The sequence below is a fragment of the Miniopterus schreibersii genome (genome assembly GCF_964146895.1).
Source record: "Miniopterus schreibersii genome assembly, chromosome: 7".
NCBI lineage: Eukaryota > Metazoa > Chordata > Mammalia > Chiroptera > Miniopteridae > Miniopterus > Miniopterus schreibersii.
In genome coordinates this window covers 4838866-4854880 of record NC_138108.1, presented here as the reverse complement: position 1 = coordinate 4854880, position 16015 = coordinate 4838866, and the positions used below count along the sequence as shown (strand labels likewise).

Genomic DNA, 16015 nt, shown 5'->3' with positions numbered 1-16015 from the left:
TTGCTCAAGATGGAAGGTGTGCCCATTCAAAGCATCAGACTGTTGTGAAGAGAGATGTAGTAGCACCATGTGTCAAGACGAAGAGATACTCCTGTGTGGAAAGAGCCGTGAGCATGAGAGTGCAGCTCTGGGAGCGAGCAGGAGGGTAAACGGAGAGAAGGAGAGGGGCAGCAGTGGTATGAGAGAATGTAGCCAGACTGCCAGACCAAGGAGAGCATGGAGGACATGCTCCTGGCAAAATTAACCAAGAGGTGAGAGAAATGTGCTAATTATATGCCAGAAATGTGATTCCCAGTGTCTGACAAAGTCTTGATTGGCCTTCTGATAATTCATCTCAGTTAGGGTTGCTTCTTTGAATTAAACTCACACCAAGGTGATGGAATCACCGTGGGTAAAGCAACCTGTCAGGTCATGGTGGCCACATGACCTGGGGAAGATTGGCAGAGCCAGGTGGTAGTCATTACCTGAAGAAGGACAACTTTAGAAAACAACAGAGGAGTCTGAGGATGAGCTCTAGAGGAGCAAGCACGGAGGAGCTGGCTTGGATCCTGTATCTCAACTGCTCCTCATTGCATGGAAAGGGGAGAGCTCATTAAAACGAGCTCTCCCAGAAACAAAATAGACAGGAGGCCAAAACTAAGACAAGAGCAAGGCAGAGGCCTGGCCAACAGACCAAATCTCCCTCCCCACCCCTGCCCAAAAGAAACTCCACTCAAGTCAGGCAGGGAAGGCCAGCGGGGGCGGTCTCAGCCTCAGCCTCACTCCACAGACACTGGCGCAGGGAAGGGGGACTTCCTCTCTCCTGGTTCACTTATGTCCTCTTTGCAGAGAATACTTTTATAAGGAAAAGGAGAACAGATCCCTGATGCATGTTCTCCTTCGAGAATGTGACCAGAGCAACTTCCCAGAAAATGCAGTCTGCGCACTTTCAAGTGAATGCAGCTCATCCATAACCCTAGATTCAAAGCCCCAGGAAACAGGCTGAGTCTTAAAAGGACATTCAAATTACCTGCTCTAAATGTGTAACTCGAGTGAACAGGTACTGAGATAGTTAAATCAGTGGCCAAATATTTGTTAGTGATTTTTTTGTTTGTTTGTTTGTTTGTTAAGGAATTAGGAGATTGGGAGGGGCATCAGAAGGCCAACAAATATATTTCCAATTTTCCAGAGTTAAAGAAGGTAGATTCCCCAGAGAGGCTGGTGGAGCTTGGAGCTTGATGTTATACCTGTATAAGGTTCTAGAAAGTATTTCTAAAGAGATGATATCTGAGCATTTTGGAAAGGAAACCGAATGCCCACAGCCAACATGGATTCACTAAGAGTAAGTTCAGTCATACTAATCTCATTGATGCCAGTAGATCAGGGGTCCTAAAGCGTGGCTGCCTGGGTTCAGTTCCCAGCTCTGCTGCTGATTGAACCTGTGTCTTCATCTGCTAAAATGAGTGTGATAATACTAATGTGTCAGGTTATTATGGCCTCACACAGTATGTGTGCTATAACCAGTAGCTAGAAGGATTCCTTTATGACAAGGTATACTAGATGTCAAATAACTGTGCAGACTTATTTTCATGGAAACAATAAAAAGATTAGGAGCTAGTTGGAGTTTCAATGATGTTTTGCAACTAATCGAAGGCTTGTATCCATAAGGTGCCAGAAAATGGATCGCCATCAACCTGGAGAGAGACTAATGGATCTCCACTCAGCCAAGTTGATTATTAATGACTTAGGTGAAGGGTGCCAAGGCATACTTACCAAATGTGTCGGCAGTAGCCACAAAGGGAAAGATAAATAACAGTGAGCCTAAATGAGGCTTCATAGATCCAGAGAAGCCAGAATATAACAGGATAAAAGTAAATGCAGATCACTGAGGTCTTCCACTTGAGGACCCAACCATATAAACATGGATGGGGGAATAGTCGTGATACTAACAGTTAATACCAACTGTAATAATAAAATTAGCTAACTTCTTATCATGCTCAAACAACCCTACGAAGGAGGTATTATTACCTCCTTTACAGATAAGGGCGCTGAGCCTAGAAATGTTGAATAAAGTCAGACAGTAAATGGGCAAGCCGGAATTTGAACCCAGGCAGTCTGACTGCAGAGCCCACTATGAGAAAAGAAAATTCTGAATACGTCCATTAAGCAGTCTGATGGTGCTGCCCCAAAGCTCCATGTTCCCACACAGTGTGCGACCTCAGGAGCTTTTGATGGTCTCTCCCCACGGTAAGCTTACCAGGTAACAGCACATCAGTGTGTTCCATTCCAGGCACTATACTTTAAGAGGCACATAGATAAATAGATGACTTTCAGAAGACACTAGATGGTGAGGGCCACTCAGAACCTGTCATTTGAGAAGTGGTTAAAGGAACTGGATGTGTTTAGACTGAAGAAGAGAAGACTCAGTAGGGACTTGGCATGAGAGCACTACTGTATTTGAAGTGGGAGCCTCTAGGAGATGGGTTCAACCTGTTTCTGGAAGTAACCAGGGCATAGGCTTTAACTCTTAGCGCAGGAAAAACATTCTAGCTCTACGAGCTCCAGAGGTGAACCACACAGAAGAATTGAGTTTCTTGTCCTTGGACAAACATATTCAAGTGTCAAGTAGGAAATTGAGCCAAATGACTTGCCAAGGATCTGTGAAAATCAGCCCCCCTGACTTAGCTCCATTTCTTCTGGGATTCCAGGGCTGTCTTTGTCACGTGATATTTGGGGCCCAAACTTACATAATTTTAGGAATTTTTCATTTCAACCCACCCTAAAAGTTGGCTGCTTAATCTGCTGGACTTGGGAGATGATTCCTGACCTTTCTCCAAGTTATACCTGGGCCTTAGATGTACTGGAATTTAGCAACTAGCAACTCTGCCAGTCTGGGACCACATGTATCCTATGAATTTGTGGATTGCTGACCAGATACCTCATAACCATTTCCCTTCATCTTCTCTTCTGTTGGTTTCCACCTCTATACCCTGGTTTGAGTTGTCTAGAGCTCTTGGCTCTAATCCTAAGGTAAGGTTCCTCTTCATCTCAGTAGACAGAGGCACTGCCTAAGTCCCATCTCCCCATTTCCCAGCTTAGTGCCAGCCCTTTTTCTCAGCGCTGGCTCTCAGCAGTTGCTCCTTTCCTGCTGATGTTTTTCTGTCCCCTCCAGGCCCTGCCCTGGCATGGCCCTTCTTAACAAAGGACTTTCATCATGTGGGGCCAGCCCCTACTTTAGTAGTCTCAGAGCACCCCTTTTCTCTCCTACCCCAAGGCCATTGAGATTTGATTCCTGGATTGGCAGTGGTTTCCCAGTGAATTTCATGTTCTCTTTAAACCAGATGATAACAAGTAGACTCCTCTAGGTGGGGAGATGGGGGCAGTCCCCCTTTTCATGTGTGGCCCACCCGTGAGCCTCTTGCTCCTCCTTGAGATAGAGCCTCAGAGCATATAGCCCCTTACTCAGACGCACAATCAGATCTGTTGCACAATGCGTTCAGGACCTTTGCTGTTTCAGAACAACACTTCCTACCTAGCCAAGAACCCAACCCCAGGTGAGGGCCACTGTCTCTCAGACCCCTCCTCTGGCCTTCTCCGTGGTCACATTATGACCGAGCAGTGAGCACGGCTTCTTTCTCTGTACTTCCTCATACTGGCCTCCAAGAGGATTGACCACAGAAAGGTAGGCTTGACTCCCAGTCTCGCACCATCCTGACTCATTAATCCTTTAATTCCCATATTCGTATGTTCATTCAGTTCATTCCACGAGTCTCTTGGCCCTGCCCTGTGTTGGGTGCTGTTCTGTAGGTGGGTTCTTCGGTGAGTCATACAGACAGACCCCTGCCCTTGAGGCTCCTACACAGGGGAGACCACCATAAACAGACCAGGGTAGCATGTTAGAAGGAGGGAAGTGCTCTTAGCAAGTATGCCTGATACATGCCCTAACATTCTCGTGTTCCTCTTTGTCCTATATCTTGCCCCATGATACACTGAGATAATATCAATTCTCCTACCCCCACCATCTCTTCCTTCCCCATATGGGCACCTCATAGCATTTCTTTCCAGACTCTTGTACTAAAACTCCAGGGTCTCTAATTTTGCCTGTTTAATCCCTAAGGGAGATTTAGAATAAATTGGGCAGGTCTTTTCTGAACATACAATACACACCCTATCCAGCAGTTTAAACACCTGTAAATCTTTGGGGTGGAGTTAGAAGCCTTTTTATAAGCATACTTTGAATCTTGATTAATGTGACGTTTTCACAAACATATTCCCTGATGTTAGGTCATTCATTTATTTATTAACTATTAAACTCTTGCTGTGTGCTGTACACTGCATAGGTGCTGGGGATTCAAAGATTAAAAATAGACATGAGCCTTGTGTTTACAGAATGTGCAGTCTGGCATGAGACATTAATCAGACGGTCTCTCAGACGTACAGTCACACCTGTGACCATGCTCACGTGTCGGTGTCCAGTCATTCCCTATGGGAGTGATGAGTGGGACTCCGAAGGTGGTAGGTACCTAGAGAGAGGGGCAAGCCATGGAGGCCTTTCAGGGAAAGGTGCCATCAGAGCAGGCAACAGCTCCCTGCAGAACCTCCTGCTGCTGGATGGAGCCCCACGAAGCACCCAGAGCCGTAGTGCTCTGCACGTCAGCTTGACCATGGGACATTTCTCAGAGCTTTTCCCATTTCTATGGCACTCGGACATACTTAGGAAGCACTAGTTCATTGTAACCTGGGTAACTCAAACATAAACAGCAGAGTACAAGTTAAGCAAGGTTGGTTCTGACAAAGGGCATTATTGGCACCAGCCCCTCCAGTAGGGGGCTCTACAGGAATGTAATTCCCTAATGTACCGACTACCGACTGGCCATTCCTGCTGTCACACGATCCCCTCCCCACCCTGGTGAGACCGAGGCCCATCATTGCTAGCTTGCAGGGCCCATGTCTTTCTTCTTTGTAACCCAAGCACCTGGAACATTACCTGGAACGTTGTAGGTATTTTCTGAACGAATGACCCTTGGCTTGTTTCCAGGGAAATCCGTGGGGCAAGACATCAGCTGTTTCATAGGAATGCAGAATTAGACTTGAGGTCTTACTGATAATTGTTCCTACATTTCTTCAGTGTTCTGCTTCCTTGGGAGCTCATGTTTCTAAAATGAGAGGGCTTTTAAAAACATTCTACCTCTGCAAAAGTTTGCATTAGATGTGAAACTGAGTGCAGCTGAATTTAGGAGGAAGGAAACGGAACCTCTAATACTTCTAATTAAAGAAATTTCCTCTTTCTCCACCAGGAGCCGTTTTCTATTTGACATTTTACTGCAGTTGTATACTTCTATTTCACTTCAGCTCTTCACTCTCTTTGAATATCTACTTCCGTTGCCTTATATGTTTGTTTTTAAATTTTTTCTTCTAAGAATAATTATAATCATTCTAATCATAATCATTACAATCACAATTTCAGACTGTTGATTTTATTTACTCTTATACAAAATCAGTATTTCCAATACAATTCATGCTCAACTTAAGTAATTTTAAAAAGTTTTTGTTAGGTTAAGTGGCATGGAATATTCTAGGATTCTCTTTTTTAAGAGAACCTGAATGCAGAACAACTTTTTAACAGTACTTTTTTTTCCCCGTAGGATTTGCTTACAAGACATAAGTTGCTCAGTGCGGAATTTTTGGAACAGCATTATGATAGAGTAAGTATATGAACTACTATTTTAAAATAGCAAATTTTAAGTTTTGTTACCAGAAAGGACAGGTTTAAATTAGATTTTGTACCAGATTGTTTATTTTGCATGTGTAAAGTTTTAAGATGGTGCCATAATCATTTCTTCCCTAAAATGGGGTGTAGAGTGTGACTGGTCAGAAGCAGACTTGTATCTGTTTGATTGACATGCTGCCCTTTGGATCTTTTCTTGCTTTAGAAGAGGAAAGTAGAGCACTTTGGTGCTGAATGATAATACACAGTTGAGATAAAAGGAAAATATTATTTGACTTCCTATCTCTCCTTTCCATTCGGGCAGCTGACAAATAGAGAGAAAGGGAGCTGGCAACTGATAGGGTGAGACGAGCTCTAGCCTAGAGGCAGGACTCGGTTCTGCCCCTGCTCTGCTGCTGCCACCTTGTCACCACCAAGGCCATTACCTGTGGGGGACTCAGAAGTCCATCCTTATTTCTAAAATGAGGACACTGGACTGGCCCAGCAGTGAGGTCGCTTACAGCTGGAGCCGGTCGATGTCCGACTTCCTGGTGATAGGGCCCCCTGAGGTTTGTACGAGATTCTCTGCACTGATAACCTGATTGCCCATGACCACCACAGCGACCTTCAGGCCGTGGTGTCAGGTGTTCTCTTCCACCACGCGCCAGCTCTGCTCTCCACGGGACCCACGAGTGCTTCCTTATGCCATATGAGCTTGGCTTACACATCCAGGATCTCATGGGTGCTCTTAGGGAAGTTACGACAACAGTCCACTTAAAATTCCTATTTATCTTGCAGGGTTTGGCTTACGTTTCATTCTTCCACTAGTCATTTGAATTTCTGAAATCCTAGGTATTATTAATTGTCATTGTTCACTTTGTTCTTCAACTACATGAAAAGATTCTTATAGAATCTTACAAAAATCGTAAAAAATTAAAACCTGTGCTTTCTAATTCTTTTATGCTCCTTTTCCCGTGTTTCCCTCCCACTCCCAGTAACATAACATAGTAAGTCCCTCATAAATAGCGTCAACACTGCTGGTCATTTATTTTTATTTCTGCTTATGGTTTTTGGATTTGGGTTTGTTTCTTTTTGTGTGTTTGTTGGTTTAAAATGGCAGCATGGTCATTTCATCGGTGCCTCTTTACAGTAGTTAGAAGCGTGGGTTTCGGCACCAGACTGCCTGGAGTCTGGCTTCAGATCCCAGCCCCACTGTGTGCCCCTTGGGCTCTGCCCTCATCCACCCTCTGTGCCCTCAGGTTCTCCAGCCGTGTGAGGGGCTCATGTAGTCCCTGCCTGCTGGGCTATTGTGAGGGTTAAATGAGCGTGTGTGTCAGGTGCAGGACAGAGCTACAGCACACTAGCCATGTTTAATACCCACCAGTTGTAGCAGTTACCACCACAGGGCCCCGGGTTTATCATCCAGTATCTTAACTCAAAGCTTCCCAAAAGTACATACTGACCAGTTTCCAAGAAATTTACTACAGCCAGTGGCATCAGTTTAATTTTGCAGTAAAGATTTTCCTACATGTTATTAATGGATGACATTGGTTAACAGGAATTTAGAAAAAGTCAGGTGAGGCAGCGAAAGGAAATGTATGCGGTACAGTCAGATCTGAGAGAGAGAAGGGAAGTAGGGTGATGTAGGTAATTTAAATGAGGCCAGAGGTGAGGTAAATACACCAAAATACGTGGGCAAATATCCTGGACACCTTGGCTCTGAGCTTTCTAATAACCAGAGCATAGAGGAGGGAAATCATTTAAAAGATCACAGTCTCCATAAAGCAAAACAGATGCTTGTTGCTCCAAAGAAACAGCCTTTTCCAGCACTGGGACCGGAAACAAATTTCTCTCATTGGCATTCCTAGAAGGGAAATCAAACGACAGTTCATGTAGCAGACACAACCCTCAAGGTGGCTCTGCAGTAAGTGAGGTGCTGGACTAAGGTGCGGTTCCCTGGGAGCAGATCTTCGAGGAGCCCAAACAGTGCCTGTCCTCATCCTAACCCAGGGCCAGGACCCAGCACATCTGGCGGGTGCATGAGAGCAACTTCTTGGAACTAAGAATTATGTAGCAGAAAACCCCTAACTTGGATTTTCTGTCAAGAATTTGAGGTGCGCACATTCCATGTTACTAACTAAAGGCACCTCCGGTTGTGATCATCGGTTTGAGGATCACTTGAGAAGGCAGGGTTAGCAGCCTCCTCTGAAGAGAGGTGTCCCACTTGCTTAATAGTGAGTAGATAGCTACCCATCTCTTCCTAGGCTGAGCAGAAGAAATAATGCACGGGCAGTCCTAGCTTAGCTCTCAAACACGGCTGGGAACACGTCCTGCATAGGGCCAGAGAGTAAATATTTGAGGCTTTGTCGGCCATTTGGTGTCTCTCAGCTCTCCTGTCTGTTACACTGCAAAAGCAGCCCTAAAAATACATAAACGAATTGGTTTACAGTAAACCAGTGAGTATGGCTATGCCCCATTAAAACTTCATTTTATAAAAATGGGCAGTAGGCTGGATTTGCCCCGTGAGCCAAGTTTGCCAGCCCCTCCTCTAAAGCACAGATGAATGGCTGTTGACCCAGCATAAAGCATAGGCACAAACAGTTTCGGTGTGGACAGATTACAAAGCAGCATCCTCTGCCGCCCCCCACACCAGTGCAGCCTCAGGATAGTTCTGATATCCAGCAGTCATGCTAGTGTACACAGTGGGAAATCTTAAAGCCTACTAGAGTCAAAACAAAAACAAATATGTGTGTGTTTGTGTGTGTGTGTGCATGTGTGACTGTGTGCGTGTGTGTGTGTGCGTGCACACACACCTTAAAGCTAGCTGGCCTTCTCTCCTGACTTTCTGAGAGTGTAGCCTTGGCCTCTGGGTGCCCTCATTTCCATTTCCTGCTTCCCTACTTTAATTCAGCTTCTCCTCCCCACTCTAGTGACACTGTTCTTGTTGGTGAGCACCGTTTTGTAAATCTAGTGGACACTCATCAGTTCCTAAACCTATAGCATTTTGCATTCTCTAGGTCTCTACTCATGCTGTGTCCTTCCCTTTTATCCCCCCAAGAATACCTTTTCTCCCCCCGATTCTAAATGAAGTCCCTCCCATTATTCAAGTTTGAGCCCAAGGCCTGTGTTCTCTAGGACCTCTGTCGATATAGCACAGTGCAGAGTTTCTTCTCTCTTCTATTCTTAATCGCTTTCTCTCCTTACTTGATGCATTGAAAGAACAGGTAACTTTTCTTTTTGTGTTTTGTTTGACTTCTTCTCTGTAAAGAATATGAATTTTCTAATATAACACCAACAAATGATAGCTGACTCAAGAATTGGGGGAAGGGAGTTATGTTTCATGCGTAAGGAGCTTGGGTAACAGAAGAGGATCAGATTGAAGCTATATATGGGCCTGTCTAGAGCTGGGAGGGGTCAGTCCCAAGAGCCCTTTTCACAGAGGTGATCAGCAGGTGTCACCCTGAGGCTCTCTGAGCTCATCAAAGGAAGGGCTTGGAACAATGGGAGGAGGCGAGCGGGCAGTGATTGGCCTCTGTGGTGTTCAGTTTCCACTCAAACTTTATGACATCATCTACCAGTCCTCAAAAAACAAATAACTCTCATATGTGTTTTTTTGTCTTAGTTCTTCAGTGAGTATGAGAAGTTACTTCATTCAGAAAATTATGTGACCAAAAGACAGTCACTCAAGGTATGACAAGTTATTTATTTATCATTCTTTCCTTCTCTTCACCCTATGTTTGAATTTTGGATTTGGAGAAAAGGAACAATGCTGGTAGGTGGGTCTTAGACCTTTAGGGGAAAATACATTTGTCCGTGGTCAGAATTATTGTGGAAAGAAACGGGGTTCAGCAGTAGCCCACACGGGGCACCTGCCCACCTCCTGGTAAATTAGAAATACCAAATGCAGGGAGCCAAGATTCGAACCCAGGCGGCCAGGGCCAGCCCCTCCCCCACTCTGCTTCTGCCTCTGTCCACAAGGGCCACCGCTCGGCCTGCCCACTGCAGGCCACACGACCTGCACTAGACATGGGCACTGACGGTGTGAGGAGGTGGCTGCTGGTTTCCAGAAAAGCAAAGTGTAGGCTAAGCAACGACAGTGCAGATACTGAGGGCTGATAAAGTGTAAAGAGGCTCCATAGACTCAGCGAGCCCTGAAGGCACAGGTTTCTTCCTGGCTTAGCTGATGGTATTAGTGATGAGTCACTAAGAAGAAAAGGGAGTATCTCAGGGAACCTGGCTGGAGAGGAACAGGAAATCTTTCATGTCTGTCACCTTTCTGAATCAGATATGCTAACCTTGGTGTGTGCAGAAGTCAGTGTATGGGAAACTTTGGCATGGTCCTTGGTCCTGTGGAATTCAGATAAAATTTTAAAATAATAAAATTAGCTTTCAGTTGAGCTAAGGTTTGTGGTTAGTTGACAGGAATTATCAATACCTTCTAAAAAAAAATGTAGTCTTTTCAAAATATAGACTTCAAACTTGCATTCAAAAAAAAACAAAAAACCTTCTTTTCTGAACACTGTCTTTGATCGCTCCTTTTTAGCGAGATAACACAAATGCATATTTAAAGAGTAGACAGGCTCCGACAGGCTCAAATTTGGGTCCAAACGAGCCTGGATGTTTTCTTCAGGGAGCAGTGTTGGACTAACTGAAGGTTTAGGTGCTCGAGGAAGAGGCGGGTGGGTGAGTGGCGGGCAGTAGGCACCCGGTAGCTTTCAGATCATAGTTCAGTTCCTTTCATCAGCCCTTTAAGGGCCTAGTAATACTCTGTGCTTAATAATGACGATTATTAAATGAATTATTTTTTATTTTTTTAAATATGTCTTTATTGATTTCAGAGAGAGGAAAGGAGAGGGAGAGAGAGAGATAGAAACATCAATGATGAGAGAGTCATTAATCGAGCCCACAACCTGGGCATGTGCCCTGACCAGGAATTGAACCCTGATCGCCTGGATCCTAGGTTGACACTGAACCGCTGAGCCACGCCCGGCCAGGCTAAATGAATTATTTTTTTAAATTTGGTTTTTCTTATGACAATGGAGAGTTATTCTTTAAATGTCTTTTCAGCTTCTTGGAGAACTATTGTTAGACCGACACAACTTCACAATTATGACGAAATACATCAGTAAACCCGAGAACCTCAAATTAATGATGAACCTTCTACGAGACAAAAGCCGTAACATCCAGTTTGAAGCTTTTCACGTTTTTAAGGTAGAGTATTAGAACCACAAGCAGTATTTTCTTCTGAAGTTGTCAATCTCATTTCGTTGACAAATTTCTGAAATAGTATTAGCCTCACTTAAAATAGACCCCAAAACAGGGTAAACCATTTTGATTTGGGAACAAAATAAGTGTATTTACAGAAGAGTGCAGTTTGTCTTTGTCATAGAAAATTATTAATCACAAAGTAAGGGGTAACCCATGTCTTAATGCTTCCCGAGGAGGAGTTTATTCCCAAAATCCACTCTCACTTTTTGTGCCCAGAAATAATTTTTGCCCATTTTATCCTAAAATCAGCGTCTATATTTAATGCCAACTACTGAGTTTCAGAGCATGAATGAACATGCCAGTCCTTTTTGTGCTAAAACATGTAAGTCTTTTTAATTTTCATATTGTGAAATAAGATTTTTCAGAAGCACAAACCTCTGACCGAATCATCCCGACTTCACCACGGGCCCCAGGAGGGAAGTACCGGGTATGTCCCTCGCGCGCTCTGTGTGTCCTTTCCCCGTGGCTGATGCTGGTTTCTCTCCGGCAGGTGTTTGTTGCCAACCCCAACAAGACGCAGCCCATCCTAGACATCCTCCTCAAGAACCAGACCAAGCTCATAGAGTTCCTCAGCAAGTTTCAGAACGACAGGACCGAGGACGAGCAGTTTAATGACGAGAAGACCTATTTAGTCAAACAGATCAGGGACTTGAAGAGACCAGCTCAGCAAGAAGCCTAACCCCCCACAAACATCCAAAATATTAAATCCAAACCCAGCACCTGCTGTTAGCTCGTCAGCGTCAGGCACTCTCACCCATCCGTGAGGAACATTATGCTAGTCTGCTGTTAAGTGAACGGTTTTCATTTTACCTTGTTTTGTTTTTTAGTCCGACTTGGAGAGCGTAGCTGCTGCTTTCTTGCACACTAGAGCACACATGGACTTTCTTGATCTTTGTGTCATTTCAGAATTCAGAGACCCTGTTTGCTGTAGGAGTTGTGAGCACGGCTAGGTTCATGAGGGCAGGGGTAGGGGTGATAGTGTGGCAGAGGGCGTGTAGGGCCGACTAAAGCTGCGGGTTTGCGTGTGTCTTTGGTAAGGAGCCGGCTGGATTCTTGGTGGATTGTCTGCCTTCCCTGCAGGAAGACTGTGCAGCGCTGTGTTTGGAATCGGGAACGTACCCACGGTGTGAGCTTTTGGGTGGATAAAGTTGACGTGCGAATAAATCGATGCTGAAACTTAGCAACTTCTTAAAAGTGTGACGCTTCGTAAGGTCAAAAGGAAAATGTATATATGCTTCCACGGCTTTTTAGAATTTTTTTGACATTTGATTTTCTTGAGACTTGTAAACCTGGATATTGTTGGAAGGTATTTGTTAATTTCCCTTTTGGAAGGTCTTTCAAACAGTAGAGCTAGCAACGACACCTCGCGTTTCATTTCAACAAGGCTCACAGGTTTCTTTTGTATATAATTCTTAGAATGCTCATTTCTTTTAAATGATTTAATTTGTACAGCAGAGGAATGTTATTGTATTAGTATGTAACTATTACCTAATATTGAGTTTTTGCAAAAAAAAAAAATGAATGCTCCTATGTAATTGAAATACTTCAGATCACATGAAAATGCTGATTTACCATTTAAGTATCGCAGCATTAAAAGAAGAGTAAGCCAGTCTGTTGTATTCAGTGTCTCGTGGGCGCCGTCAGTAGGGTGCAGTACAGACATGGGCCTCAGTCAGCCCCTCCTTGCGTAATCTGGCCTCATTCACGTAGCAGGAGTCCCAGGTTTGCCAGATCCATGAATGGTACCGATTACGCTAAATTATTACTGATTCTGTCGGGGGGAGCCCCGGTAGAGCCCCTTTCTTTAAAGTAATCCAGCACATAGTTGTGACACTGAATCATTAAGACCCTGGCTTCTCGGAGGAAAAGAAGAGTTCCTAGTCACAGGTGTCCTGCGGGGAGATTTATTTTTCCTAATGTCCTATTCCTTAATGCTGCAGATTATCAGTATTTGTAAAGTTACTGATTTTCACCCCGGTTTTGTTACATGACCACGGCAGAGCAGCGTCTCCTAGGACATATCTCTGTAAAGTTATTAGAATGGTATCTGTTCATCTTACTGATGCAAAGATCCCAACTAACCACTTACAGCCCGAGTTTGCCAGTTCGATTCAGCATGGCTGTGGCCGGCTCAGAAGTTTACGCGATTATTCTCCGCTGGCCTCTCTCACTAATTGAATTATCTGTCGGCCAGTAAAACGAGACTCCCAAGTGCTGCTTCAGCCTGTTGCAAGGCCTCCTAGGAACACCAGTCAGGAAAACAGCTCCAGAAAACATAGAAGTGTTTTATTACATTTAATTAAATGGCAGCCGACATTATCATTGTTTTTCCTGAGGCTGTCTTTACCAAAATCTGTGTAAAATCACTCATGTTTTTCACTGGGAGTAGGGAAAGCGATCCAAGCTTCTTGAATTGAAAACATCCAGATGTTCAGGAAGGCGGACCTTGCCGCGACGAAGCATCCCAGTCCTCGTGGCCTAGTGCTGGTGTCAGGGTGTCACGTGAGGACAGTAATCACACTGAGTGGAGGAAGGTTTCCTCGCCAAGCTGGTTCTTAGAACTGGAAACAACAGCAGCTCCTTCCATCCCGGTGACACCGTTGTAGTGCTAGAGGGTGGGGTGGGAGACAGTGAGGGGCCTGTCAGGGAACACCGTGTTACCATCACATTGAAATCTCGCAGAGTTAAGATTTGGGGGCTTTTGTTTGTTTTTAAACAAAAATGTGAAAAATATTCAAAGTTGAAAAGTTGCATTTGAAGTTTTGATCATTTAATATATTCATGTTACCAAAACTATTATACTAAAAGTGTTTCTCTCTGTGTTATAAAGGTTTAATTTTGCATAAGTCAGTTATTCCATGTGATTTTTAACCCTTAAGAGAGGTGGAGATGGATGCACCTGTTAACGCTGTGAGCGCGTGCCCTTTCTCCTGAGGAAAAGGAATTTCTATCAGGCTATGGCTGGCCCTGTAATTTAAATTAAAATAAAATTTTGGAGAAACAGCATGGTTTGTGTTTACGGTGTCTTAAGGATCGTGGCATCCGTCTCCCTGTGCACAGCCCTGTCAGGAGACGCAAGGACAGCTGTGTCACAGGCTGGAACCAGAAACCACACACGAGATCCTCACTTACCATGTAGAGCTCACAGCTCCCTCGCCCTGCCTTCCGCACTGAAGTTTTTTAGGCCGTTTAATAGCTTTGCTTCAACACCATGGCTTTTGGGGAGTGGATCCTTTCTCTTCGCCTCTGTGACCCTTTATTCTGAGCCCTTTAAGGTAAGACTGAAGCACTGGGCAGGAGTGTTCATAAGCTGCTAGAGAAGTTATACGGAGGTGAGAACTACAGGAGCTCATGGCCCCTGGACGAAACTGTGTCCTCAGGCCACCTGTGACATGGAGCCACAACCTGCCCTCAGTTTTTATTCCAACCCATGTCGTGAGTGGGACCCCGTTCTGGGGTGATGGCAAGGGATGTGCTCTTGCCAAGAGCACTTCATCTGAACGACACATCTTGTTCCCATCTTCTAGGTGGTTCAGTCTACCTGTAGTTATAGTTGCCTGAAGATGGCAGGATCCCGAGGTCAGATCTGTGATTCTGCTCTTTCTCTGAGGTGCACAGATGGGACGTGGCCACACTGGGGACTGTGGATTCATGCTGTAGCCCAATTTCTGCTTCTACCAGTCACCAGGCAGGTGTCCCCTCCCTCTGCAAAAAAATGGAAACCGAGCCAGGTGGTTCCTGTCCTGCCTGGTCTGTGAGGGTCCACTGGACAGTGACAGCTCTCCGAGGCTGCAGTGCCCTCAGGCTGGTGAGGAACCCACCTGAGAACTGGCTGGAAGTGCCCCTCAGAGGACGGTGGCTGGAGCACGCTGCCCCTTCAGCTACTCCTGGGTTCACAGGGGCTGTTCTCCAGGCTGGGTCTGTGTCCTTACCATGCCTTCTGGAGCCTGATGGCCCCTCTCTGGCCATCTGGTTTCCAGAAGGTGGGAAGGACAGGGTAAGACCCCTCCACACACTACGGTCTTAAAGTGATCTTGGCCGACCCCAAAACCAGCCCCTGGGAAAGACCTCCCTCCGGAGCAGTATGAGCACACCCCACCCCAACTCCCACCGGCCAACCCGCAGTCCTCCACGGGGCATAGTTGATGGGGACTCAGACCCCCCAGGTTGACGCGGCGATGGCTGCGCAAGCCGCGTCTCCGCAGCTGGCACGAGGCTCCCGTGTTGGTTTGCTCAGTGACCTTGCATCAGGTGTGTGCGCAGGTGTGTCCTCTGCAGTTCGTGAAATACTTTTATCCAGGTAGCACTTCAGAAAGACAGATGGGGGGGAATTTATATTTTTCAACATTCTCCACAAAATGAGCTTTAGCTCATCAGAACTCCCGTTCTTGGTAATAGATTTTTATCACCTAAATACTTGGTGTTCCCTGGAAATAGCACGGGCCTGCTCCAGTTTTCAGTAGCTGGGTCTTCCCTGTGGTGGAGATTCCACCCTAGTGGCGGACAGTGCCACAGGCCACCCCAGGGGATGCTTCCAGAACAGGCTGCTCCCCAGCCGGCTCCCTGACCCCCCATGGCTGCCCGGCACTCTCCCCTCCACGCACCAAAGGCCTGTGCGTCTCCCCACCTGAGAGAGTCTCACCTGTGTGGAGAAGGCGCTGAGGCCCACTCAGCCACATAGCGCCGCCTTGTGCTCAGCTGAATCCCCGTGTGGTCCTGCGCTCCCCCAGCCATTGTCCCGCCTGGGGCCTCTCTCCACTGGACGAGCCCAACACATGAACACAACTAAGAGGACGTGGCAGTGCCCTGCCCCACCCCAGCAGCACCCACTTCTGCCTTGGAAAGCTACCGATTGCCCTCCAGGACATCAGAGTCCAGCTGATGTCCACAGAAGCAGCCTTCACCCCAGTTCCTGAACCCCAGCTGGGATGGGTGCACCCCAGCAGGTCAACTCTGAGGCCACTCACCACCTTAATGGTTTAATGACATCTTTTATCTGATTCTTCCCCTCCCCTGGCTCTTATCTCACTGTACCAGGGCTTTCTGGAATCAAGTCCCAAA

At 45.8% G+C, this 16015-nt stretch overlaps 1 protein-coding gene across 3 annotated transcripts in view; it reads left to right on the top strand.

Moving 5' to 3' along the window:
• CAB39 (calcium binding protein 39) overlaps positions 1-13957 on the top strand; it is a 64025-nt gene extending 50068 nt beyond the window's left edge. For all 3 annotated transcript variants that reach the window (XM_081142790.1, XM_081142788.1, XM_081142789.1), the window contains 4 exons: positions 5625-5684; positions 9309-9374; positions 10754-10897; positions 11445-13957. In XM_081142790.1, coding sequence (XP_080998916.1) covers positions 5625-5684; positions 9309-9374; positions 10754-10897; positions 11445-11633 — 459 coding nt within the window. In that variant the 3' untranslated portion in view covers positions 11634-13957. The remainder of the gene's footprint in view (positions 1-5624; positions 5685-9308; positions 9375-10753; positions 10898-11444) is intronic.
• Positions 13958-16015: the final 2058 nt, after the last annotated feature.